At 35.8% G+C, this 26,032-nt stretch overlaps 1 protein-coding gene across 3 annotated transcripts in view; it reads right to left on the reverse strand.

Moving 5' to 3' along the window:
- LOC120636069 (neprilysin-2) overlaps nucleotides 1–26,032 on the reverse strand; it is an 84,580-nt gene that overhangs the window by 50,668 nt on the left and 7,880 nt on the right. For all 3 annotated transcript variants that reach the window (XM_039907353.1, XM_039907351.1, XM_039907352.1), the window contains exon 2: nucleotides 318–368. In XM_039907353.1, the coding sequence (XP_039763287.1) occupies nucleotides 318–368 (51 nt within the window). The remainder of the gene's footprint in view (nucleotides 1–317; nucleotides 369–26,032) is intronic.

Raw genomic sequence — 26,032 nt, forward strand, 5'->3', positions numbered from 1 at the left:
ATTTTTTTGCGCTGACTTCGCAAACCCTGGCAGAACCCTGCGAGTTAGATCATCGTAGTAACGTCGTCCTTTACCTATACTATAATTGCCTTTTCTAAAAGTTTAATACAAACTTGGAACCAACCGAGTTGAAATTAACTCAGTCAAAACTTAGGTTTCAGAATGGATTTCACAGTCAACTTCCCTTCATTCGTTAGATACAGAATCGACTTGCAGTCATGGAACGTCAATAGGATGAAGTTGATGATGACGTAACCAACTTTTTTCATAAAATTCAGTAAGGTATTTTATAATAAAATATTAAGGTTATTACTTACTTGACATTGTTGCGCATGCTATAATTAGTGCTGATATACTCTGGATCCCCACTGAAAAAGAAAAAAATAATTTAATTGTGTCTCAAATAAAACTACATAAATGTTTATTACTGGTTCTAAGTCCACACAAGTTTACTACTGAACAGATAGCGAGAGATCTCGTGCTGTAATGTGGAGTGTTTGATGTTTTTAATGTTCGGCTGGAATCAGGACTCTCTCTATGTTTGCTATGCTTTATAACTTTCTCTCTAGGAGAGAGAGTTATAGAGCATATATATCCACCGAGGTGGTCCTGTGCGGTTTAGCGGTTTTTATCGGTCATTATCACATGTAAGTGAAAATTAAAGAACTTTTTAACAGAGAAATTACCAAACAATTTTTGCTCCAACCCGTGGGGAACCGAACCGGGTAGGCGGGGATTCAGATAAGAAAACTTCCACATGAAAGCTAAAAGTTGCGCTTAAGATGCTTAGATTAGCATTTCTATCGTCCCTTACCACTAGGTGAGATTTATAAATTAAATAATAATCAAGCACAATAACGCTAACTAGTGGTAGAGTGAAAAATATTTAAATACAGATAGAAATTTTCTCCAAGTCTAACGGTACCATAACGATATAAAATGAGCTAAAGAAGAAATACTGGTTTTTGAATAATCGGTTTACGGCATTAGTATGAGATTACTAACCTCGCAACCGACGATGGTTTTTAAGGTTCCGTACCTCGTTATAGAAAAACGGAACGCTCATAATATCAATAGACGGTATCTCTGTTTGCAACTGTCCATCACAGTAAGTTTTACAAGATTGCAATGGATGGAAAAGGTTGAAATTGACGAAAATTAGAAAATAAAACCGAAACGTTTATTGGGTAAAAGGGATCGTTTTAAGGCAAAACAAATAACTACCCATATATACTTTTGAATTTTATATCGTTATTTGTACCATTATTACTTTTTGTTAGCAAACATACGATTCTTCTGGGACCAAGGTTTCCAATCTAGGTTGATCTTGAACTTACGAATCGATAGAAAGAGCAATAAAGATTTCTTTATAGCAATGTGAAATCTAATTTCGCCGGCCGACATCACTCCCTATTTTTTTGGCGAGATCTAATAGCTGAATGCCCGCCTCCATCTCTTGTGCAGGATCTAGGTTATGTAGGACCGTCTTCTCTAAAAATGGGGTAACGCTAACTAAAAACAACCATGGCATGTCGCTCTTTTTGCTCGACGCCCGAGTGACCCATCGTATACTTCTCGGACCCAGCATCCAAACCTACACTTGTTTGCAACAGCGGTTGTTCTCTTACACTTCCAAACCCAACGCCACTTCCGTCACGAGACGCCCAAAGTAAGACCTTTACGACCTGAACGACTAAATTATTATTTGTTTTTTTATTTTACATTTTGTTAGTACGGCAGGGCCGCTAACACTGGAATGGAACTACATAATTTCTGGATAACTAAATGAATGAAAGATGACATTCAACATTATAAAAGACATGATATAATTATATTATATTGAAGTAAAGGTCATTCAATATTCTCAGAGTACCTCAACAATTCACGGAACAATGCTGTCCACCCGTCATGGACTAGATCCCATTGAATATTGCTGTCCAAGAGCGCATTAAATGACGACAATGAACGCGGTACAGGTGCCACGCGTGCAACAGTGTTACATGAAGGGCCCACGAACAATTTGTTTTTTCGTGGACGAAGGTTATTTACTTGTGATACAAACATGCAATTTCATGTTTGTATCACAAGAAGCAGGACTCAGAATCAAACTAAGGACGGGTAGGAAGCATGATTCCAGGGCATTGCTCATTGAACAAACTCCTTTCCACTTTAGGTATAACCGACAGTCCTCTGTGCAGAGCATGCATGGAGGTAGAAGAAACACTGACACACGTAACGCTCTTATATAGAGCAGTAGCAGAGCAACGCGCAGCATACCTTGGCTCCCCAGCATCACTCCCTGAAGCACTTAGTTACCTGGACGGCCTGCTAAGCTTCTGGAGTGAGTTCGGCTGGCTGGAGTGACCCAGCGGGAAGCCGACCACGTACGGAGACAAGCCCAGGAGAAAGAAAAACAAGAGAAGAAGAAGCTGGAGACACCGATAAAATCTCGGCGCAGCGTCTTCTCAGTAGAAGACGAGATCCCTCATTTCATACGTCCTCTGGGTCTAATCCACGATCGTGGAGACATAGGGACTATCCCTGGTCCAACAAACCCAGATCACCCGACTTAACCCTAAGTGGAGGCCCAAGTCGTGGTTAAGAAATCCTGGAAAAACTTCGTTTCCCTATCCCCCAGTAAAGATGCTAAATCGATAAGTGTCGGTGGTAAGCAGATACAAGCAAAACCGATATAACATAACCGAGTTCGCTTATAATTTATTCTATCGAAACCTGTATTGTTTGTGGTTATGGTTGTTTTCGGCGGATGGAATTTATCTATGGCCAAAAATGGCCAATCAGATAGAAATCAATATTTTTTGAGCACTAAGTAGTAGTTACTAGGTTGACGAAACATGGAAGTTTGTTTAGTTTTTTCTTTCATTCTATTATTAGGGGCACCTTGTACCTAAGTGGTAAGGACACGGTTCACAATACTGTGTCACATAAAAAATAGCTAGACAAGTGCGAGTCATACCCCCGCGCACTTTGGGTTCTGTATCTCGGCAATAAACTAATAAATATTTGGTTAAATAATAAGTGTTCGTGATCTTTGGAAATACCAATCTTGAGCATATCTATGTTTGTAAAGCGTGTGTTTGTATTTTCTGAAAAACTGAGCTATTAAAAGAAAATGGTTTATTTATATTAAAATAAGTATGATCATCCACTTTTACGCTCTTTGCGTAAATGTTTTCAAGTAAATGTTAGTTTGTCATTTGGAAATAGGTAATAACCTATTTTTTTATATGCAAATGAAGCCCTTACATATTTTCCTATGTATCCTAATTGGCGAAGTGAAGTAAACTCCAGTTCAAAATTTCGACGTCCATATATTTTAAAGCAACTAAAATAAAATTATTTTTGTTGTTTTCCTTTGCAGGGAATTGAACACTCAGTTTTTTCTAAAATATGAGTTGCGACGGTCGCACAAGGTCGCATTTTAGGTTCCTTTCAAAATTTCGTTCTACGGAACCCTAACTAGGTTCAAGTTTGTGTAGTGTAATATCCAGTCATTTAAAATCAAAACAATGGCCACAATCGCTTTCGGTCTCTTGGCCCACTTGCAGTAGCCGAATACTTAATGAATTAGGAATTGTACCTACCAATACTTAACATTGTCTTTATTACTTACCGTAGATGAATAAAAAGTAGTATATAGGAGTATCTATACTATTTTTTTTCTTACCTGTCTTATTTGAATGGAAATAATCTTTTCGTTACTTTTATGTAAAGTAGGTTTTGGAAATAGATAAACGCTAAATCCGTCGGCGGTAGTTCTTTGTCTTACCCGATGACACCAGAGAAAATTTAGACGTTCGTTATAAATTCCAAATTTGCCTTGAACAGAATTTACATTTAGCAGGTATTTTCTCCGCAAAAACAAGGTAAATAACAAGGTAGGCGTTTGCGTGGGTTTAAAAAAAAAAGGAAGAAAAATGTGTTTTCTAATAAAAAACATTTATTTAATATGTTACCTAGGTATGTTTGATCAAAACCCACATTTTTCCGATCGATTCAATTAAAGACGCGAGAGAAAAATGAAAGCGCATGCACCTGGATTTACCTATCAATGGATATGGAGATATATATATTATTATAAGATTGTTTCCTTAGGAGGATTAGGATTATTATAAGATTGGATCATATATCCTATTGAAACAATATACCGTGTGTAAACAATTATTGGAAGAAATTCCTAAAATTATCAATACATGTAAATACTGTGTATCGACATGAATTTACCTATCTTGTGATATTTCCAACCACAGCATCACAAATACATTTGCGGAAATAGTGAAATATCATCTAACCGACGCGACGTTGCAATTTGTAGTTCAAATTCGTAATTCAAATAGAGCCATGGGAAGTGAGGTCGCATCGTCTCACCACTCGAGACTCCGCTTTCAACTGATTAGTTTGTAAATTCTAATTAAATTAAATTCTTGTTAAAATATTAATTACTTTAGCATACGTTTGTGTTAAGCACAAGTGATTTCTGAGTATTATTCAGCGTATTTTTAATTACAATTACAATATCTAATTTCTAATAACAAAATCAATAAAATAAAAATAAATGCCATTTAAAATTGCGATTTTCAAGGAAAATCTTTAATGACTTTGTGCCAGCTATAGTATTGGTACAGACAACCACAGCCAACGTCATTGCATGGTCAATAATTGTTAATTGATTGTTTTGTTTTAATCGATGACAAGTTAGTGCTTGACTGCGATATCACCACTGATCGTTACGACAAATACCTCGCAGACAAACATGGAAGTCTTCATCGTCATCAGTCTTTTGTTTGTTTGGTTGGATGCTTCGGCTGCGGCTTAGTGATACAGCGTACATATGTATACTTAGATTTAATATAATTGCGAATCTCCTAACAGGTAAGATATATAAGATAACATTTCTTATCACAAGGTGAGTTTGCAGTCAAGGGATTAACTGTAGTAAAATAAAAAAAAATGGAAGCGTGTTAACTTGAAATTGGTATAAAGAATATATACTACGACAATACACACATCGCCTGCGTTATGGGCACTAAGATGTCTGATGAATAATTTTATGCATAAATTATACATAAATAAATCAAATGCAGATTTTCGGTGTTTTTCGTGTTTTCAGTGTTTGTCTTTCGGTATCTGGGCATCACAGAAGCATTTTCCAGTTGTGGGAATCGAACCCACGGCCCTGGAATAATATAGCAGAGTTGCTGCCCACTGCGCCACTCGGCCGTCAAACCACAGGCGACGTATGGCAGTTTGCTCCCGGCATCATACCGCACCTCTAAGTTACATTCTCGTAGTTTATCTATAAGTCTTTGTCTTTGTCGGGTAGTGAAAAGTGAGTCGTTTTGCTCGAAGCCTTACTCTAGGTAAACTATTTTAGATTATAAATTTCTAAATTAAACTGAGACATGAATTTATCCTGTGATCTTCCTGATGTTATGCAACAGCGCTTAACCATATGCTTGACTGAGCAGAAAATGGGTGCGGTACGGAGTGACTCCCTGGCCCCCATCTCCCCGGCTCGGCTTTGCTTGCGTTCCGGTACTCGCAAATAATACAGTACCGTAGTAAGAAGTTGGCTCACTAGCTATATACCCATTAGACATATGGCTTAATGCGCCAGGGAAGCCTAGACTTAATTGATTGCTTATTACACGTTGAGGCAGTTTCTGATACATCCATCCGTCAATGAAATTAAACGGTAATTGGCGCTTCTGCGACGTGTTCATAAATTATTACCTAAACGTTTGGCTAGAAAGAATGCGAAGCGCGCATCAATGCGTCTTGTGACATCGCCTACTTTGAATACCAAACAGGTTTGGCGGTCAATGTTGGTTGGAGCATACGTCACCATTTACAACAGTAGAGATAGTTTTTGCCGCGAGAGCAAGTAATTTGTCGATCTACTTTTATTCTACGCCTGCTCGTAAAGTATCTTCATTCATTTTAAAGACGAGATTGAAAAGGTCACCTAAAATGTATTTATTCATAAAGAAATTGCGGGAAACAATGCATTTTTATCGTGATGTTGTTTTTAAATCTCGATACCATCAGTATTGTATACATTAAATTTATTACAATTGTAGTTTAAATAATAAGATACCTTACAATTATGTTTAATAATTACGAAATGAAAATTAGCCTCCTGCGAAGTTACAACTTTTAAGCGTCGCGGCGGACCATTCTGCTAGAATCTTAACTTGAACAGTCCAACGTAACGTGCTAGCCTTAGAACCATGCACATTTTCGCGCGATGTGAACAAGTATGGGTAGAATCTAAACGCGCCGCACCGCGCTTCCTGCTACCCGTAGCATTCTTAGTATTCCATAAATTGTTTCAGACACTAGAGGCTTTACTAGACGCGCTACTTTATATTATAGCACTTTGCGGCCTACTAAAGATACGACACTATTAATTACGCTTTGACGCGCTAGGCCCGCGTTCTATCTTATGAATACTTTATTAACGAAGATAATAATTGATATTTTAATTGACCATTGCATGTTTATGTGATAAGCATCTTGTTGTTATTTTAATTAAGAATATATTTTACTAAACCTAAGTTACTTTAGATCGTAAATTTTGTAATAGGTATTTAGAATTCAACGCAAGTAAAGCGACAAACTTAAATTTATAGAAATTGATTTTCATGTATGATTGACATGTAAAAAATAAATTAATTTGTCTGACTTTGTATTCAAAATTACTGTGTCTTTTTAGAAAATGAATATTGGCATTTATTATGTTTAAAACAAGTCCAATTTTTTTGTCCATATGGCTGTCTGATTGTGCATCAGTCTTTTTTGACTGGGTTAATATTCTCTCTGATTTTTATCTAAAGTTAGTTTTTATCTCGGTAAAACTAACAGTTACCGCGGGGTTTTAAAAAAAACCGAAAAAACACGGACGCAGTTCCGGACTAAAGCTAATATAATATAACAATAACAAAGATAGGTAACAAGTAAGCAGGACCGCGATTGGCACGGTGACACAGATGTGTAATCTCATAATATCTGGGTAATGAGTAGTTTCCTACTTTGAGACGGTTACGGTTTCTGTGGAACATGATCAATGCTAATTCGTACCTGTTTACCGCTTATAAGTTTTGTTTATTTATGTGTGCAGGTATAATAAGTTAAAAAAACAGATAAATAGTATTATATGTATGTGTACCTTGTTCTTCAGTATGCAAAGGCAAGTATTGAAACTAATCAATTATAGTTGATACATAACACTGAATGGGTCAAGGCCCGATTTTTTTTTATTACTTCGGTCGGTATCTTGTGCCTAAATTACGTTACCCTGTCATAACTTCATAAGTGCACCGTTAGACCTCTACCATCATAGCATCATCGCTTACCATCAGGTTTGAGTGATATCAAAGGCTATCTTGAAGTGTTATAAACAAAAAAAAACCCAAAATAATTACTGATAAGGTGCGTTGAGTCATTGTGGTTAAAGGGTCATCACCTCAACTTTAGTTGGTGCAGTATCTATTCATAAAATGAAGAAAAGTTGGATTGTCCGAAAATATATGATTTCACTACATTAATAGCCTATAGTAGTCCACCAATCCGCACTGGCCCAGCTTGGTAGACTACGGCCTTAACCCCTTCTCATTGTGGGATGTGACCCGTGCCGTGGCCCGGTGATGGGTTGATATGATGATCATGATGAATAGTCCACTGCTGGACTAACGGCCTCCCCAATAGGGGGTAGCCCATAATTAATCAAAACGCTGGGCAGACGGGTAGGTGACCGCAGTAAATGATAGTGGCATAGAGGACGCTGCTGCCCGGGAAATCCGCGGCAAGAGGTAGGTTGGTGACAACTGTTTTCTGATCTGCTGTCTAAATCTAGTAGCTGTAGGATCGTTATTTTTCTATTGTGAGCTCTCTTCAAAGGAAAGGTTATGTTTTGTTTTAAACTCTAGTAAGGTATCTTGTTAAATAGCGCCTTTCTGTATTTTTGGTGGCAAACGCTGATTTAAATAGTTTTATTCACGAAGTAATTTTGTTAAAAATGAGTTTGCGAAGTGAACACGGTTTTTGCTTAATTATACTTATATATTTGTGGTGTAAAAAAAAATGAAGACTTACGACTGGTTCCAAAACCTACCTAGTCAGCCAAATTAGCATATCCTGTGGTAAACGGGTTTCGCGGACTTAACCTAACGATTGCATCGGTAATAAAATAAGGACGCCGTTTTGACATGCTGGCGTATTTAATTTCTCATTATGCATTGAACATTAGTTGGGGATGGACATTGACAGAGTTACAACCGCGGAAATTTTAATGTAGAGCACAGTAAATTTTTATAGTTACAGAAACACAGGGCACATGTCGAGTACGAGTGTCGAAGCCCTGGTATCTCTGTTCTATTTACTCTATGACGCAGGTATAGGTATTATAAATAATTAACGGGGTTACGAAGACTATATCAAGTAATAGTTATAATATGAAATAGGAAAATTTCTAACGTTGTAATTCTGAACTAGCGCTTATCCGCGTTTTCCCCCGCGTACAATTTCTCATAACCTTTCATCCGCTATTCTTTGTAGCCACTATTTGGCAGACATTCAAAAAAACCCTAGTTATTATACCTTTGAGGGCATTTAGCACATGGTGACATTAACGTTATCAAACTATTATTTTACTCTACCGTGAAAGCAAACGCATATAACTCAGAAAAGTTAGAGATGCATTCCGGGGATCGAATTCGGTCCCTCAGAAAAGGGAGTCTGACAATCTAGCCAGTAGGCAATCAGGTTACAGTAAATGTAAACATGTAACTAAAATGTAGGCATATACCTACAGTTTGAGAGCATAGACGAGTATCTGTCTGTATAAACGGGTCATCGCGACCAGCGGATCTCTGAACGACAGCTTTCTATAGTAATTGCTGTCCATTAGTGGTAATTATAAGAACCGCACAGTGCATCGGATGTACATATTTATGTAGATACCTATTATCGGTGTAGTAACAGTTGCATGTAAAATGTGTGATGACTATCTGTATTCAAATTAGCCTGTATTAGCGCAGGGTGTAACAGCTTTATTTTTTCTTTTAAATAATATATCTTTTAGATAATAATATTTTATTATTAAACTCTTTATTTGTATACCACAACATTAACATATACAAAATATAATAAAAGCAGAAACAGAAACAGAAAGAATGAAGTAGAACACAAAAGGCGGCCTTATCGCTTAATAGCGATCTCTGCCAGGCAACATTTGAATTAGAAAAAAAACCTTTGAATTTTAATAATATATCTGAACGTTGTGTGCCCATGAAATAACTTACATTTTCTAATGTCCCGTATGCACGTAAATTTTAAACAATGTAAATTATATTTACTTAATCATTTTAAATATATCAATCAACACTAGACTGCAATCACGCTTTATGGTAACAAGTAAAAAATAGCCTAATGTTTTATATCTAGTAAGTAAAATAAAACCTATTGGGTTTCTAATTTTATAGAATCATCAGTAATGGTAAATAGTCACTGCCGCAGGCTCTTTAAGGATTGAATTATATTATATTGAAGGCAGGGTTTTTAAAGTATATGCTTTTACACGTGACACATAGGATTATTGGTTTTCCATAAAACAAAGGTTTTAATAACAGCCATACTCACCGCCAAAGATATACAAAATGTTACCTTTATATGGGCACTTTTGAAAACCAGCATTTTATTATTTTGCTTTGCACCCATCAAATTTTCAGGTCATCCGTCAGCGCTCTTTTTACTAGACACCAGTTACCGGTTAGCCATTTTGCCTATTTGCCTGCCACGCGATTCATGGCGTTCGAACGCATAAATGGCAATTCAAATCAATTTCAAATAGTGTAGGTTTTTTTTTATTTACGGAGAATTGACTGAATGTAAACCAGTATTGATCAAGGCCGTTTGGTTTAATTTAAGAAGATATCTTTAGATTTTCACTTAACATGAATTAAAAATATCAGTAAACCTACCTATTCAATATTCACTCTCAAAAAACGTTGCCCGATTAAACACCAGACAAAACTTTTCAACTTTCATTTATGGTCATAGGAGCAAATAGTTACATACTTAATCAATGGCAGCAATAGAAGTTTCAACTTTATTACGCCCAAGCCATATATCCGCTTACAAATATACGTGCGGACGGACGGACAGAAACACAGCTGAGGTTTTGGAACGAGGTCCCGTTGGCATTCTTTTGGTACACTAACCCTCAAAATTGTCATATATCCGTTTCGATGGAAGTTATGATGCAACAGTTCGTCGAGATTGTTGGAGTTAATAAAGACTTTTTTTATTTTTTTTATTCCACTACAAGTTAGCCCTTAATTGCAATTTCAAAGTCACAATTCCAATTGTATCATCTTATATCATTCAACATTCCGCCGCTCATTGCCGTACAAAACTCGTTAAACTATAACGGTGACTTATTTATTTGATCACTCTCTGAACCTGGCAACTTTTAGCTTTTTTATATGAGGCTGTAAATGTTAATATATATAATGCTGTAAACTTAATATCAATCTTCATTGTTCGGAGACAGTGAAAACGGCCATTAGTCATCTACTTCAGCAAAGATTGTCAACATTGGTACTGGAAGATTATCGAAAAAGCTAAACTCGCTGATAATAATAGCCGAATTAGACTCTTCACTTAATAACTGGAAAGATAAAAACTGAAAATGTTCTCTTCTAAAAAAAAAAAATGTCCTATCAATAGTGAAGTAGGTAGTACTATAAACGTGCATGAAGTAATGCCCAGCGGTTCCGTGCAGACCTGGCAGATGGGGGGGGGGGGGAGGTTGTTTTAATCCGTGCAAGTCGGCAGAAGCTTCCGAAGGGATTTTTTCCTCCTCGTTTAAAAAAAAAAAAAAAAGTACTGTAAACGTAATCTTGATTTCTTTATGATCAATGAAATAAATCAATGACTCTTTATAAATCGATTTGAAATGCATGAAAGCCTTGTTTGATTTTGATACTTACTTGCGTTTACATAAGTAACGATTATATAAGACACGTGTAAGTACGCTTAGGAATTTAACACAGTTTATTGATTTGAGGAAAATAATATTATTAGCTACATATTCTGTGACAACATCAAACAAATCAGTAACAAATCTAGTTAGAAGAATAATTTAATTTTGTCTTTTTTTTTTTTAGATAAGATGGTGAATTGGTGAATTATAAAATGGTTTATATTTATGTATATTATAATATCAGTCGATAAAACCAGTATTTGTGGGAAGTCGAGAGTAGAAACAAGACAAATTTAATACTCGAAACTTTGCACATAGGTATAAGATAATAAAAGTGTTTTAACTTTTGGAAAAGTTTTTTGAGTTTTTACTTGGTTATTTCCTCGAAGCCGTTTACCACTGCATTGGAGGAAAGGTATGAGCTTCAGGATTAGAACAGATTTGGCATCAATATGGCGAGTTTCTACAAAATCTGGTGGAGACTCTGGAAGAGCTCCATGCAATGACTTTAGCAAAGATTCTCAACAGGTAAGCCTAAGAATGAACACGAGAAAGACGATCATGGCTTATACTTCACCCAGTAATCGTTGGGAGCTCTGCACTCAAAATTGTATAAGAATATATAAAGCTAGGACACTCAATCCTTAATTAGATAAAATTTTAATACAGAGATAAGCCGCCCAATGTACTAAGACAATAATAATAGGAAATGTATCAAGGGTGATATTGGTGTAGGTTTAGGGTAAGGAGAAAAAAAACGGTAAATAAAAATTTATATCTTACGGGTATTCTTAACTTGTGCCCTAAACGATTTTTTAAGATGAGATAGTTTTTAATATTCAGCATTATAGCAGTTTCATTTTTGTGCCCTTTGGAGTAAAGACTTTGGGACCGTGGGGTCCGGAGGCACGAGCTCTTTTTAAAGAATTATCAAAAAGGGTTATCTACGGTCTACCGGTGATCCTAGAGCGGACAGTTACTTTGGCCAAAGAATTAGTTCGGGCCTTCAAAGGGGCAATGCCAGCATCTTAAGAACTGTGCCTCGCTGCGGTGTTTTCGAAGACGTTTTAGATTTTATTAAGTTTTACAAGAAATATGTGTTAAAAGTAATCGATTTAAATTGTTTTAATATTTGTTCTTTACTTCTATTGACCACTAACGTCTCACCTCACCTCACGACCGGTCCACATGACTATGGTTTTTGTTTTGTTTCAACACACTAAAAATTTTTCAATGAGGTCATCGTGGTAATAAAATACGTAAAAACGTATCCCTCGATTGAATCGTCACTTGTTTTATATTAGCACCGAAAATAGCTCTTCATGACGATTTAATATTAAGGAAATTCGGACGGAAGCTACGTGAGAATGCGTTCATTAAAATTATGAAGGTATTAAACCCAAAACGATAAAAGATTCGCAAAAAAAGGTATGACTCAGAAGTAAATTCCCGCAAGATTAATAGAATATTTGAAAATAAATAATTAAAATTAGTTAATAACGGCGATTGTTTTATGGTCCTATATAATTTATTTAAGCTCATTAAAATTTGTTTTAATTTAATAGCATTAAAGTACTTAATTTTATAGTCTGTCCGACTTTTAAGTACTTATGTGTAAAACATATTTTTTGCCCACATTAATTACCTGTATTTATTTAATGATATAGGCTTTAAAAGCCTATATTTTAAGGATAATTGATAGAAAACGCTTTAAATCGTGTATAAAGTCACGATTATATAAATGTTGTTTATTATGTATTTAGACACGTAATTTATGTACTTAATACCTATTTCAAATGTTTCGTTTTTAATTATTTTTTTTTTCCCGTGGTGAGTGTTCGTTGGTCTAGTAGTTGCACGTTCAACAACGCAATATAAAAATCACAATGTCCCAGGTTCAATTCCCGACTCCCGGGTAATCACAAAAAAAATCTTAAGGTATTTCTAAAAATAGAGATTATGGAGTTTGGAGGAAATTAACGTTTTTTAACCTCGTGCCTCGGAGCTCGTTTTAGTTTGAGTTCGAAACATTATTCGATGAGCCTACAGGATATAAGCTCTAACACTCTCTCCACCTCCTATAAGAATAGAGACGCTAAATTCTAAGCATGATGATGATTTCTTGTGCTTATTAATAAAGTTTCAAATCTTAATTCTTCAACGATTTCTTAGTAGGGAAATTATTAACTAAACTTAAATACTTGGCACTTACTTGGCAATACAATTACTAAAATGCTTGGCATTATTTTTTAAGTAACTTTGTAAACCAACAAAAAAAGGTTTAAAACGTTTTTATAAATAATAAATTGTACATAGGGAGTACTAGAATCCAATGAATACTTTGCTAAACTTTGGCGGGCAATGAGAAGCAACGGAGACCGGCTTGGCTATATAACTTTTTAAATTTAAAAAATCTTTTTACTACTGCATAAAAAATGAGCCAGCCATGGAAACTTAAGAAGGTAATCTAAAACTATACTTGAAAGACTGAAATATATAGTGCTTCTTATTATACAAGTCATATCCAATCAAGCATCGAAGAATATACACTATACTAACATAATAACAACATAAATAATGATAAGGTTGCTTGGAAGCGGGCCGCTCCGCTTTCATCTCTCACAAGAAATAAAAAGTATAGTAAAAATTGTAAAATGATGTTTGAAAAGAGCAACTGCTGAATTGCGGACTTCATCTCGGTAGAATCTGGCTTCCGAGTCGGTAGCAGAATCACAACAAGCGGACAGACTTGGCATTTCCAGATAAAGTCGGTCTATTTGAAATAAATGAATATTGACTTTTAACTTTCAATTACAATTGTTAGTACCTTACAGAAACGATTCCCTATTATAAAATTGAAGTGCTTCGATTAAAAGTGGTATCGTAGTGGTTCGACTTCTACCTTAGCTTCAGGGGAACCGAGTTCGACCCTAATTGAACTTATATACTTACGTTATAAGCAATTCACTTACTTTAACGGAGAAGAAAAGCATCGTGAGAAAACGAGAATGCTTAATTGTGTTCTCAAAGGCGTGTGAAGTCAACCAATTCGAACTTGACCAGCGAGGTGGACTGAGCCTTTTTAATTCTGATAGGAGACTTCGCTGCTAAGTCTTCATCTGCAGACGTAAACCAGAGTTTAAATTAACGACACCTGACATCGAACTACCGATAGGTACGTATGTCACTAGTAAATGTACCTAATATTCGTGTCACGAGTTGAGATTATGTAAAATACTCATATTTCCAACTGTGGGTTTATTGAATTACAAACGTAATCCCAATTAAAGTGGTTCATAGTAAACTAATAGTATTATGTGATACATGAGCCTATCAACTATCACGTAAGGCTACGTCTCCAGTAATCCCGTTGAAAATAAATTCGTGACGGAAAAACAATGTACCCTTTTTTACGAAAATTGCGCGGACGGATGAGTTTGAAATTTTCTACGCTAATAGTTTATATAGAGGTTTTCGTTATTCTTCAAATTATCAATAAAATATTAAATAATCAATAAAAATCACATAACACTCCACCAAGTATGTTAATCATTTTTGGATTAAGTATAATTTGTTTAAAAAAATAAAATGGGCAAATAGATAGTGAAGCCTTGGCGAAATCTGTCATTAAAGAAGTATAATCTTTGACCACAGAACCTTATTAATGTCCAAACATATAACCTAAATTAGTTATGGGCGAATATCGATCAGTAGGCGACCACTAGTTTCAATAAAACCTCTAAAAGTTTAACCTATTCATTAATTTATCTGTGAACTTGATTTACTAAAATTCTGTAGTTGTAATAGTGATTTGAAATTTTAAACTAACGATGCATTTCTCTATAACTCTTTTGCGCGTACATTAGTTTGAAGGGCATATGTTTACTAATTTAAAGTACCTACATTGTACAATTCTATCCAGACGAAGTTCGTATCGAAGCGCGTATCCGCTAGTATGTTACACCGCTGTTCTAAACAGATATCGACGTCTGTAAATCAATAGCGGATTGAAAGTCGGTCGTTATTCATTGAATGTGAATGGATTCTATAAACGAATGACGCATTTAATTTTAAACTAGTAGTTACCCACGACTATGTCTGCGAAGAAATTTTATTTTCCTGTTTCCCGCGGTTAAGATCTAGCTTCGTATTCCGATAATTCTCAGGTATAGAAAGGAATTTTCATAACAAGCTCGGAGTTAGGAAATTAGTATTGCACTTGCCTTGGAGGCTCTCCGGGTTATTATCACAAAAATGTCATACTAATGAATAAAACCGCATTAGAGAAGAGATCAATGCTCTAATTGCCCTCTCCCCTTATGTAAGAGAGGAAGCCTGTACCCAACAGTATGAATGGTATAATAGCTAATCAGATACAGCCCTAACATAGCAAAATTAAAATCGAGTGACTCCTGACACTTTATTAGGTACGCGTCGCGTAGCGTAGGTACTATGCGCGTGTCGGTCTTTTATCTTCAATAGGGTTGTCATAAGTTGACAATTAGAATGTTATGTATTAGTTTATTGGCAATACGCGGCTACGTCAGCGTATATCTTCTGATAACTAAATTTGACCTTTAAGTTTCCTAATTTTCAGAATCGAGTTACCCGCCCATGCTATTTGCTAAGCTTCTCGAGTGAACTGTACCAGTGGCACTACGTACAATATAAGGTTTCGGCGGACCAAATACGGAGACAAGCCCCGGCAAAGATGAAGATGAAGAAGGAATATTACATGATAGAGAAGGAAACAAATTGGCAAAACAACTTATATTTCCAAAGATTACTTCGTTCAAAAATAAGCAAATGCTTTTGTTTTTTTGTTATTAGTAGGAACAGATAAATAGATATGTAGAATATATAACATAATATATTTCTTCTACGTGCAGGATATCTCAATTAGGCCCAGACAACCAGACAGACGAGCTTAAATTAAAAACCGTCTGTTTGTGCTATTCTATCGATCAAACGTATGAACTAATAATCGCAGCCATTTATTTAGAACTCATAGAGTAAACTTTCATTTCAAATTTTCAGTTTGAGAAAAAATATTGAGTGGCCGGAACGTGTATGATCAGGTGATATGTGGCGCGGTTTGTACAGAGGTTGCGACTAGCAGTGGTGACTTATGACGTGGTGATGCCCGACCACCCTTTTTATATTAAACTTAATGGTTAAATAAATATACAACGACAATACACACATCGCCATCTAGCCCCAAAGTAAGCGTAGCTTGTGTTATGGGTACTAAGATAGCTGATGAATATTTTTTTATGAACGTAATACACATAAATACTCATAATATACAGATAAACACCCAGACACTGAAAAAACATTCATGTTCATCACACAAACATTTTCCAGTTGTGGGAATCGAACCCACAACCTTGGACTCAGAAAGCAGGGTCGCCGCCACCTGCGCTTTCGGCCGTCACCACCGTAAATGTTTCAACTTAAGGTTTTTGAAGGTCATTGAAGTTTTTTTTTCATATTTTGTACATGTATATTCACGAATTGTTGACAATTAGTAAGTAAATACAATGTTATATGTGAGTGGTTCTAGCTTTACATTTACCTTATATAAACAAGTGGCATCACAAATTGCCATATTGTTATATCCAAATGTATAAATTTTCAGCTGTGCCCGCGACTTTGCTCACTTTGAACCCTTGGGTAATTAACGTAGGTCAGTAAATTGGGGGAGTACCCCCTCGGATTACTGATCAACATACAATAATTTGTTAGAAAATGTATTTGTAAATCCCGCAGTAATAGATAAAGAGTCTCCTATGTATGTCTACAGAATGCAAGCTGCATAACAATTTCCTACTAAAACTCAGCTGTCTGGTGGGAGGCTACGGCCGTGGCTAGTTACCACCCTACCGACAAAGACTTGCCGCTAAACGATATAGCGTAAAAACCGAATAAGTGTTTTTGTTAAATATAACTGCCATACTTACTAATAAGTTATCTGGCTACTATTTTAGACTGCTTCATCACTTACCACCAGGTGAGATTGTAGTGTAATAAAAAAAAAGTTTTGTTTTGTGTCTTGCATGTCAGTATGTACAGAGCCCTATATAAACATTTATGACTTGTTGGGTGGTCAGTATAAACGTTGTGTAAATTTACGCGATATTAAAAGTTAATGCTTTTGACTACTACAAAAACTTCGTCAACGAAACATGTTTAATGCCGTTATACTAACGTTCTTTTTGTTTGTGAGGTTAAAGGGCCTGAGGAAAGCATAGGCTCCTTTTTAACCAAAGTAAACAAGAGGACGAAGTCGAGGATATAAAACTATTATTCATTAAATACTTGGTAAAGAAATGGTAAAAATCGGTCCAGTACTTTCGGAGCCTATTCTAAAGCAACGCTGGCCAAGAGCGACCTTTTTGACATTATGGAGAACTCTCAGGCGTGCAGCATTGCTTCACCGATTAAAGCAAGTGATGTTTAAATTGCCTAAATTAAAAATAAATAACTTTGAAAAGTCAGTGCTGGGGATCGAATTCGGTCTGTACGAACGGAAAACCGAAGCCTTACCCGCCGGATATCACCGCTTCTTTATTTAATATTATTTAAATATAAATTATTGCTGATTTATAAAAACTTTAACCTGTGTTGCAGCTGACTTTGACTTTGACTTTGACTATAATCGGCATATATAAATTATTTAAGTGAAACTTCTTTAGAATCCTTGTGATTTCAAACTAGATGAAACGAAAAAAAAAGTCCATAGAGACACAAACACATACATACAGATTACAGTATAGGATTCAGCCGGCGAGAGAATGATATAGAACACATTACACATTTTGTTTCCTATTTAAGTTACCAAGGGAACCGAATAATAATCAAATAAAGAAACAAACACATAAATGTATGGGACAGAGTGAGATAGAAAACATGCATTTTTTACCTATACTAGTTACCATGGAAACTAATTAATAAACCTTATATTTATCCGAATAGTTTTGATACTCTACATCCACCTCAATCTCTCGTAGGCTTCTTTTCAGAAGTTACACTTCTGCCGTTTGTGAATAAATTGCACAGGAATTTTTTTTCATAATACGAACTATTTCTTTTTGCTATAAATAATATGGACTGTAACTGGCACGAAGAGTTAAAATTAAAATTAAAACTGTATTAAAACTTTATAGTTGCTATATTATTAGCACAAGTGTTGAAACAAATAGTTCGCTGTAAACAGTTTGTAATTACTTTTCGAAAAGTTTTTGTTATGAGCGCTCTTTCTAAAAAAGCTTTCAAGTGTGTAACTAGCACTGAAACTTTATATTAGTGGGCACTCAGTGAGAAATTAACTTGTTAAAACAATCATTTTAAAATTACAGTATACGGCAAGTGGTTTGATATTAATTCCAACCTTTTTAATGTTATATAAAAGAAACAAATAATTCAAATCACTTCTTAAATGGTTGCCATTAAAATCCTATATACGAGTAGTACCTATCAGAAATGTAATAAATTTGTATGTCTTCATAACGAAACAAAGACCAAAAAACTGTTAATTAAAACGAAAAAAGTAATAAATACAAGCCCAGAGAGTTATTGGAAAAGGCCACCTCACAATGGATTCCACGTGAAAAAATACGTCGATTCTGAGGCTTCGTTGGGCCGACGAACTTGAAGCGTATTACAGGAGTGTTCCCAAATAGCAAGACCGTGATGAATTATATATGGGAAAAGAGAACTTTGGCTAACATCAAGACGCATTCTTTAATAATTCCGCTTAAACCGTTTTCGTTTGAAAGAAGAAATTAAGTTAGTCGTGGGTTAGCTGCACGAGTATAAACACCAGTAACGAATGGCTTTCGTTTCTGGGATTATTCAAAAATCTAAATTAATTCCTACACGTAATTCCAATACGTACAGTAGTTTGCGGAGAGACCCGATATATTATGAATAGTTATAGGTTATTATGGAATTAGAAATTTCATTAGGCACAGCCTGTAGAACTAGTAATATTAACAGTTTTTCCCATTATACTTACTAATAGAATCCTACGCCGTCATTTAAACGTGTTTGTACGTTTATGTTAAAACTGCGACACTAAAATTCTTATCCTATGAGCGTTACCTCTACTCGTGGCTTTAATTAATAGCGATTAATGAAATAATCTATGTCATTTGCCATCGTTGTTATTGGCGTACTATCATTTGTAAGGTGCAGTTGCGCACGGATCGCTAAAACTAATAAATACGAATATATTTTTATAACTTAAACGTATAAATAAAAAAGTGTTTACACGATAGACGATTATATTTGTCAACAGCTCGGCGGCTTTACTTGCACCATTGCAAAAATTTATGGATTTTACATTTTAATTATTTATTTATTTTAAATCTTTTTAGTACGGCAGGGCCTCATACACTTATTAGATAGAACTACATAATTTTTGAATAACTATAAGACAAATGAATGAAAGATAACATTAAATATTATAAAAGTCAATATAGTGCACTAAACTGATGCTCTGCGAATATTGAAGTTTAGGTTATTCAATATTCTTAGAGTATCTCAACAATTCACGGAACAATGCTGTCCACCCGTCATGGAATAGATCCCATTGAGCATTGCTGTCCAAGAGCGTATTGAATGACTAGAATGAACGCGGTATAGCTGCCAGGCTTTGTGCAACAGTGTTATACTATAATTGACATTTGAAAATTTATAACCAGGGCCAATATATCGATTCAAGAAAACCTGTTGGGTTGATTTAACTTTGCGATGAAAAAGAAGGACAGCAGGGATTATCCATATTTTATAGCGATTTTATCCTTAAGCTACATTGAACTTTCGTAGGGTTGAGTGAACGATTTCCACGTTTACAACCTGCTAGGTTTTTCCCGCAGATGTTTCAAGCGAACCTGATTTCATAACTCCTTTAAACTTTAAAAGGATGACGCAGCAGTGTTAATTTGATGCTTAAAAATATGTTTTTAGGGTTTCAAATCTTGTTTGGATCTGACATTTTGATTTCGCTAATACTTTTTTAATTGGTGATACGTTTAGTTCGTAATAATTAATTAGTTGATTATCTGATCTTTGGAGGACGAGTAGAGAACTTCTCAATGCCGCCATTCCACTTTGGAAAAACGTGGTGAGACTATGCTTTTAAAAAGAAGGTCTGCCCAGCAACGAGCCCAATGACGTCAATAATGATGACGATATAAAGCATTAAATTTTGTACCCAAATAAAAATTATGAAATTTAGTAATAGTGGTCTTTTGGCATAAGTAAAAACCATTGAATATTAATGCCACGGTTCTTGGTCAAGTAGTACATATCATGAAAGGGCTTCATTTGAATTTTATAAAATAGGTTTTCAGTCGCTTTAAAAGCAACAAAGTTATTCTTTTTTACTAAAAAATCTAGATCAAAAACTTTCCCCTAGCACCGAGTTATCTCCGAAGCTTGCATAGAAAATCCGTGTGTTAAATATACCAAACTATTTTTTTGTTCCGAATACAATATTTATTTACCTTCTAGCGCTCGCTCAGGACTCCAGTGGTCGAAATTCGACCAACTCTATTCGAAATTACATTTAAAATTATACCTTTCAGCAGTCCTCCTGCCTGTAAACTTTAGTAATCCTCAGTGCACGCATTATTTATTAAAAAACCAAGTTTGCTCTATGCTCATACAAATAATATTAGGTGATGCCCACAAACAACAGCGTCCGCTTTAATAACGTATTTACACAATCCTATCCTATTCCTATGTCGGGCTGAACGATTCTCTTTGGCAAATTTTATCGAAATCTGTTCGGGTGGAAATTTAACTGACGTGGAAAAGGTCTGCGAGCAAGTTATGTCGCAGAAGGAGGTGGGGGAACGGTTGAGAGAGGACGATGTGGAATCTCAACCGAATCTCTCCGCCGTAGGAGAATCGGGCGCAGGCGTCCCAATCATGAACGTCGCCCTCCCCCTTGAAGAGGACCTCCGGGTGACGGATGCGGGAAATCCGTCACCAGTTGGAGATACGTCCTCGGGTTTGAAGGTGAGTCATAGGGGCACAGAGGAGGGTCTGCCACGGCGGGCGCCGCTAGCTGGGTCGCGGTTGTGTGCGAAAGCGTTCCCGCGGCCCTGCCACCAGGCGACTTGGAACACCGTGGGGATTTAGCCGGTACGAGTCCGACTTACCACTGTGCCTCCACGTGGTGCGGTGGTATCCTTGAGGATTTCCTCACAAAAAAAAAACAAAGAGCGTATAAAGGTAGCGGATGTGTGGTAAAGAGCTCCCGTGACCCAGCAAACAGGCACACCATAGGCCTCAGGATTAGACTCAAGGCCTTCTTGAGGCGCGGTGGTATCCACGAGGAATTCCCACGAAAAAAATAGGCGTGGAAAGGTAACAGAAACTCAGAGAAACTTTCGAATTTATATTAATACTACTGATACGTACCCCTCAAATTTTTGAGAGCGAGACTGACTAAAACTTGGCCTTTTTTTATATCACTATCCATCAACAAGAGTCTATAAAAGTCCACTGCTGGACTAAAGTCCTCTCCTGGCGGAATGGTTTGCCCATAATCAACACGCCGGGCAGACGGGTTGGTAATCGGAGTAGTAGTAGTACGAGTAGAACAGACGACCCGACTCTGACCCGTTCTCTGTTACATTTCCATAGTCGCCTCGTACGACACTCGTGGGAAAGGTGGGGCAACTGTATTCTGATCTGCCCTCACCACACGGCATAACTATCCGATATCTAAATATACTTTTATTAACCTAATCCTTATGGATTCTAGCAAATCTATAAACCTTAAAATAGTCAAGTCAAATATTTCTTCATTCAAATAGACTTTTGATGCGCACATAATATTTTTACGCGGTAGTGAGACGGTGGTGATAACTAAAAACGTTCGTAAACTTAAAACTTAAGCTAATAAAAATAAACTGCCTACGAAGTGGTAACAACCTCATAAAACTTCGCGTAAGTATATATGGTGTATACTCGCATCTCTCAGTAAGGACCACAAAAAACGAGTATTCCGTGATGGACACGAATTTAAGGAGCAAGTCACACAGATATGGCGTGGTCTGGCGCTAACATATCGCGTAAGGTTTGTAGTTCCACTCGAATTTCATACATAATGTATGGTTGTAAGACGCATTTTAAAATACATCAATTCGGTAAATTTATGCGCGTAGATAGTATATATATTATATTATTATTATATAACATAACGGCCCCTGACCACTCACTCACTAAAAATGAACATCAAATATAAGTATTAAGTATTGTTTATTACTTCTCTCAAAAGTCTTAGTTATCAGATTTGATTAACCTATAAATAATTTTAACTGCCTCATTGGTCTACTGGTTAGCATGTCCGAACATGGATTATGACACCCTGGGTTTGATTCCATTGTTTTAATTACAAGAAATTTCAGTATAAACCCGTTTTTATGTCGGAAAATCAGAAAAAAACCCGTTGCCATGTAGAAGTCGGTCCCGATAACTTGTGATAATTATAAGTAAAACTAGCGTTTGAGTAGCGTAGGCTCTAAAATTGTTTCCTTCTTTATGAAAGAAAGAAAGAAATTGGCACATAGATTGGCTTAGAGACGGTAATATTATAGTTGTTATTTTTTCGTTTCGATTACCTCCCTGGCGGAACGGTTAGCGTTATGAATTTAAGTAGGAGGTCCCGGGTTCGGTTCGGAACTTATAATATGTGAATTTTCTCTTGTCTGGTCGTATCGAAGGTTTAAGCCGTGGCTAGTTACCACCCTACCGACATAGACATGTCGCTAAGCGATTTTTGTGTTCCGGTGCGATGTCGCGTAGAAACCAAGTATGGGTAAGACTCCCTAACAGGTGAGCCCGCTACCATCTGAGACTGGGTCATCAAATACCACCAGGTGAGATTGCAGTCAAGGGATAACTTGTATGTTATTTAAAATGAAAAAATATTCAATATTAAAAAAATCCGGTGGATTAAAAAACATATAAACTTTGTATATCCACTTACAGGTAGGTATATCGACCACCCGATGTCAAATTGATAAAATTGAACGTAGTGCACGGACGTTTTACAGCCGATTCCTTTTTACGATGATGAAAATATCTCTAACAGAAAATATAAGACATTAGATATTTTTATGAGCGAATAGTGCTATGCCGTACGTACATTACGCAGCACACACGAGTAGATCCACTTGAGTGGTATAGAAAATAAATTGAAATGCTAGTAGCTTCCTTATTTATCTCTACTAAAAATAACAATAAAGCTGAAGAGTTTATTTCTTTGTTTGTTTGAATGTGAAAATCTTTTAGCTTTCGATAGCCTATGCTCATTTGGTGAGAGAGCAATGGGCTAAAACCTTTTTAAAATGTTACTTTCATGATAAAAGCCCTATTTTGTATTCCTCTTCATAATAATTAAAATGGTAAAGTAATTCTTTTAGAATTTTTAAAAATTCTTACCCCAAAGGTCTAGAATTGACGGCCAATTGGCGCAGTGGGCGATTCCCAGCTAGCTCGAAAATGTTTGTGTGATGCACATTATGTTTTTCAGTGTCTGGTTTTTTATTTGTATATTATAAGTGTTTTTGTCTTTTATTCATCAGCCATCTTAGTACCCATAACAAAAACTACTTTGGGGCTAGATGGCGATATGTGTATGTATATGTTATAGAAAAAAGGGAATTAAAGTTTTAGTACTTATTATAACGTGCTAAACTCAATAATATTAAAAAATAACTAAATACCTAGTAAAATTTAGTTAACCTTTTTTTAATTTTATACACCTGCACTTCTTGAGCTTTCAATCGAATTTTAAAAGTATTTTAAAATTGGGCTATTCGACGCGGTGGATCGGGATATATGGTTTTTATGGGAAAAAAATATTATTAGTTGGTAGGTAGGTTTATAGTGCACGCGAGTAGAGTAAAGGCACGTATATTTGCACGTATATTGCACGTATATTTTAATCATATTATCATATCGGAATATCGAAGCTTTTAGTGCAGGTAAACCAATTTATAACCGTGCACTTAATGACATTTTAGAGAGGGCAGTAAAGCTTTTACCGTTAATTTTAAAATTACATCAACTCTGGTTCTTTTAATTGATGACTTAATACGATTCCACTGCAATCTCACCTGGTTGTAAAGGATGATGCAATCTAAGATTGTAACGAACTACGCTGTTGGGGTACAGGCAGATTTGTTAAACCAATACATCTTGTTGGTTTCTATGAATACCCGAAAGCTTAATCGCATGGCGGCACGTTTTTTGTCAGAATTTCAAGTTAATGAGCCACGGCTGTAGCCTCCCACGAGATCAGACGAGTTATGCTTGGAGAAAAGAAGTGCTTTGATAACGAATGATGTTGATTTATACATTTGAACCAACCGCCATCCCGTTTGAACAGTAGCGGTGGGTTAAAGATTTATTTGTCCAGCGGCATTAGATACAATTAAACTGACCTGTGCCCAGTGGCGTGCATAGAGGGTATGCACAGGGTATGCTTATGATATAAAATGAACAAAATCTCCAGTACGAGTTATAAAAAACTTACGGATAGGCATTGTAAAAGTTATAAAAAGCCTAGCCTTAAGTATTTATATCTCGTACTGGAGATTTTCTTCGTTTTATACCAACTGCGTACCCTGTGGATACCCTCTATGCACGCCACTGCCTGTGCCATACTTATTTAATTAAAACTTTAGAGGAGTACGGCCGACGGACAAGCAAAGTTCATATTGAAGTCACTTGGATGAAACTTACTTATATTTCCAAGCCCAAAGAAAGGTTGAATATTGCCATGAAAAGAAGCGGCAACAAACTGAAAAGGTATTTTGTCTCTATTTATATCAAAAAACTACTTTGACCGGGTATTGCCCAGCGTGTATTGTATGATATTTGCGAACGTGTTATTTCTATTTGTATATGATAAGTAAACAATCAAAATTCTCGTTTTAAGATTATACCTAGTACTAAAGTACTAACATTAATTTTATTTCAAAAAAATGATATTACATATAGGTATCTCAAGAATAAAGTAAATTGATATAATTCAAAATATTCTCGTGTACGCATATAGGAATAAGCGTATATACATATACACGCATATACGTATATGCATATAAGTACGAATAAGCTTAATAAATGATTTTTGATTGTTTTTGATGGTTTTTGATTGATACTGCTGTCCATTACACAATATTTTCTTTGAAAAAGGAAGACATGTTTTTAGATATGTCAGTTTTGTTGAATTCAAAGACTTCTGTATTAAAGAATTGGCACATTTATCTTGCTTTATAAATTTTTCACAATTATACTCGATGTGAGCTTATAGTTCGAAAAGTGATTATCTCACAGTAGATTGAATGAAAGTTTTAAGTAACTTTGCGGATACTTTGGAGGAAAAGTAATTAAGGGTAACCTTTCGTCATATCTATATATCAAATGTAACTTTTAATAACCAGTTTGCGGCTCCATACGGAAGTTCGTCGCAAGTTTCCTAGATGTCACAAATGACTATCACGAAGATGAATGAGTTTTACGAGAATTGGATAGATTTCATTTGTGGCTACATATACTGTGGTATTATAAATACTATTACTAATAATTACAATTTAGTAACTAGCTTTCCATTTTTTCGTTGATCCTTTCAACGATGCACTTTAATCCTGTGTTTTAATTATTTAAAAAAAAAATTAAGTTTGTTAGCTCTTTCACGGTTATAGGACAAAATAATTTCTCCAGACTTGCATACTATATTTTTAACGCAGTTAAACCAGCACGGGAAAAAACTAGTTCTCTATAGACTTAAGAGTAAGATCCCGCGGCAGGATACCCGAACTATTGTGGAAGTTTTCAGAATTAAATCTGTGCCCTGGGTAGTCCTGCTAAAAACCCATAGGTAATAATACCTTAAACCAGAATGTGAGTTGGTTTACTTGTTTGTTTGTTTGTCCTTCATTAACGCATGAACTAAGCAACCATTAAACTTGATTATTGGCGTGAAGTTAGTTGAAAGGACGGACA

This window comes from Pararge aegeria, chromosome Z (assembly GCF_905163445.1).
Source record: "Pararge aegeria chromosome Z, ilParAegt1.1, whole genome shotgun sequence".
NCBI classification, from domain to species: Eukaryota; Metazoa; Arthropoda; class Insecta; order Lepidoptera; family Nymphalidae; genus Pararge; species Pararge aegeria.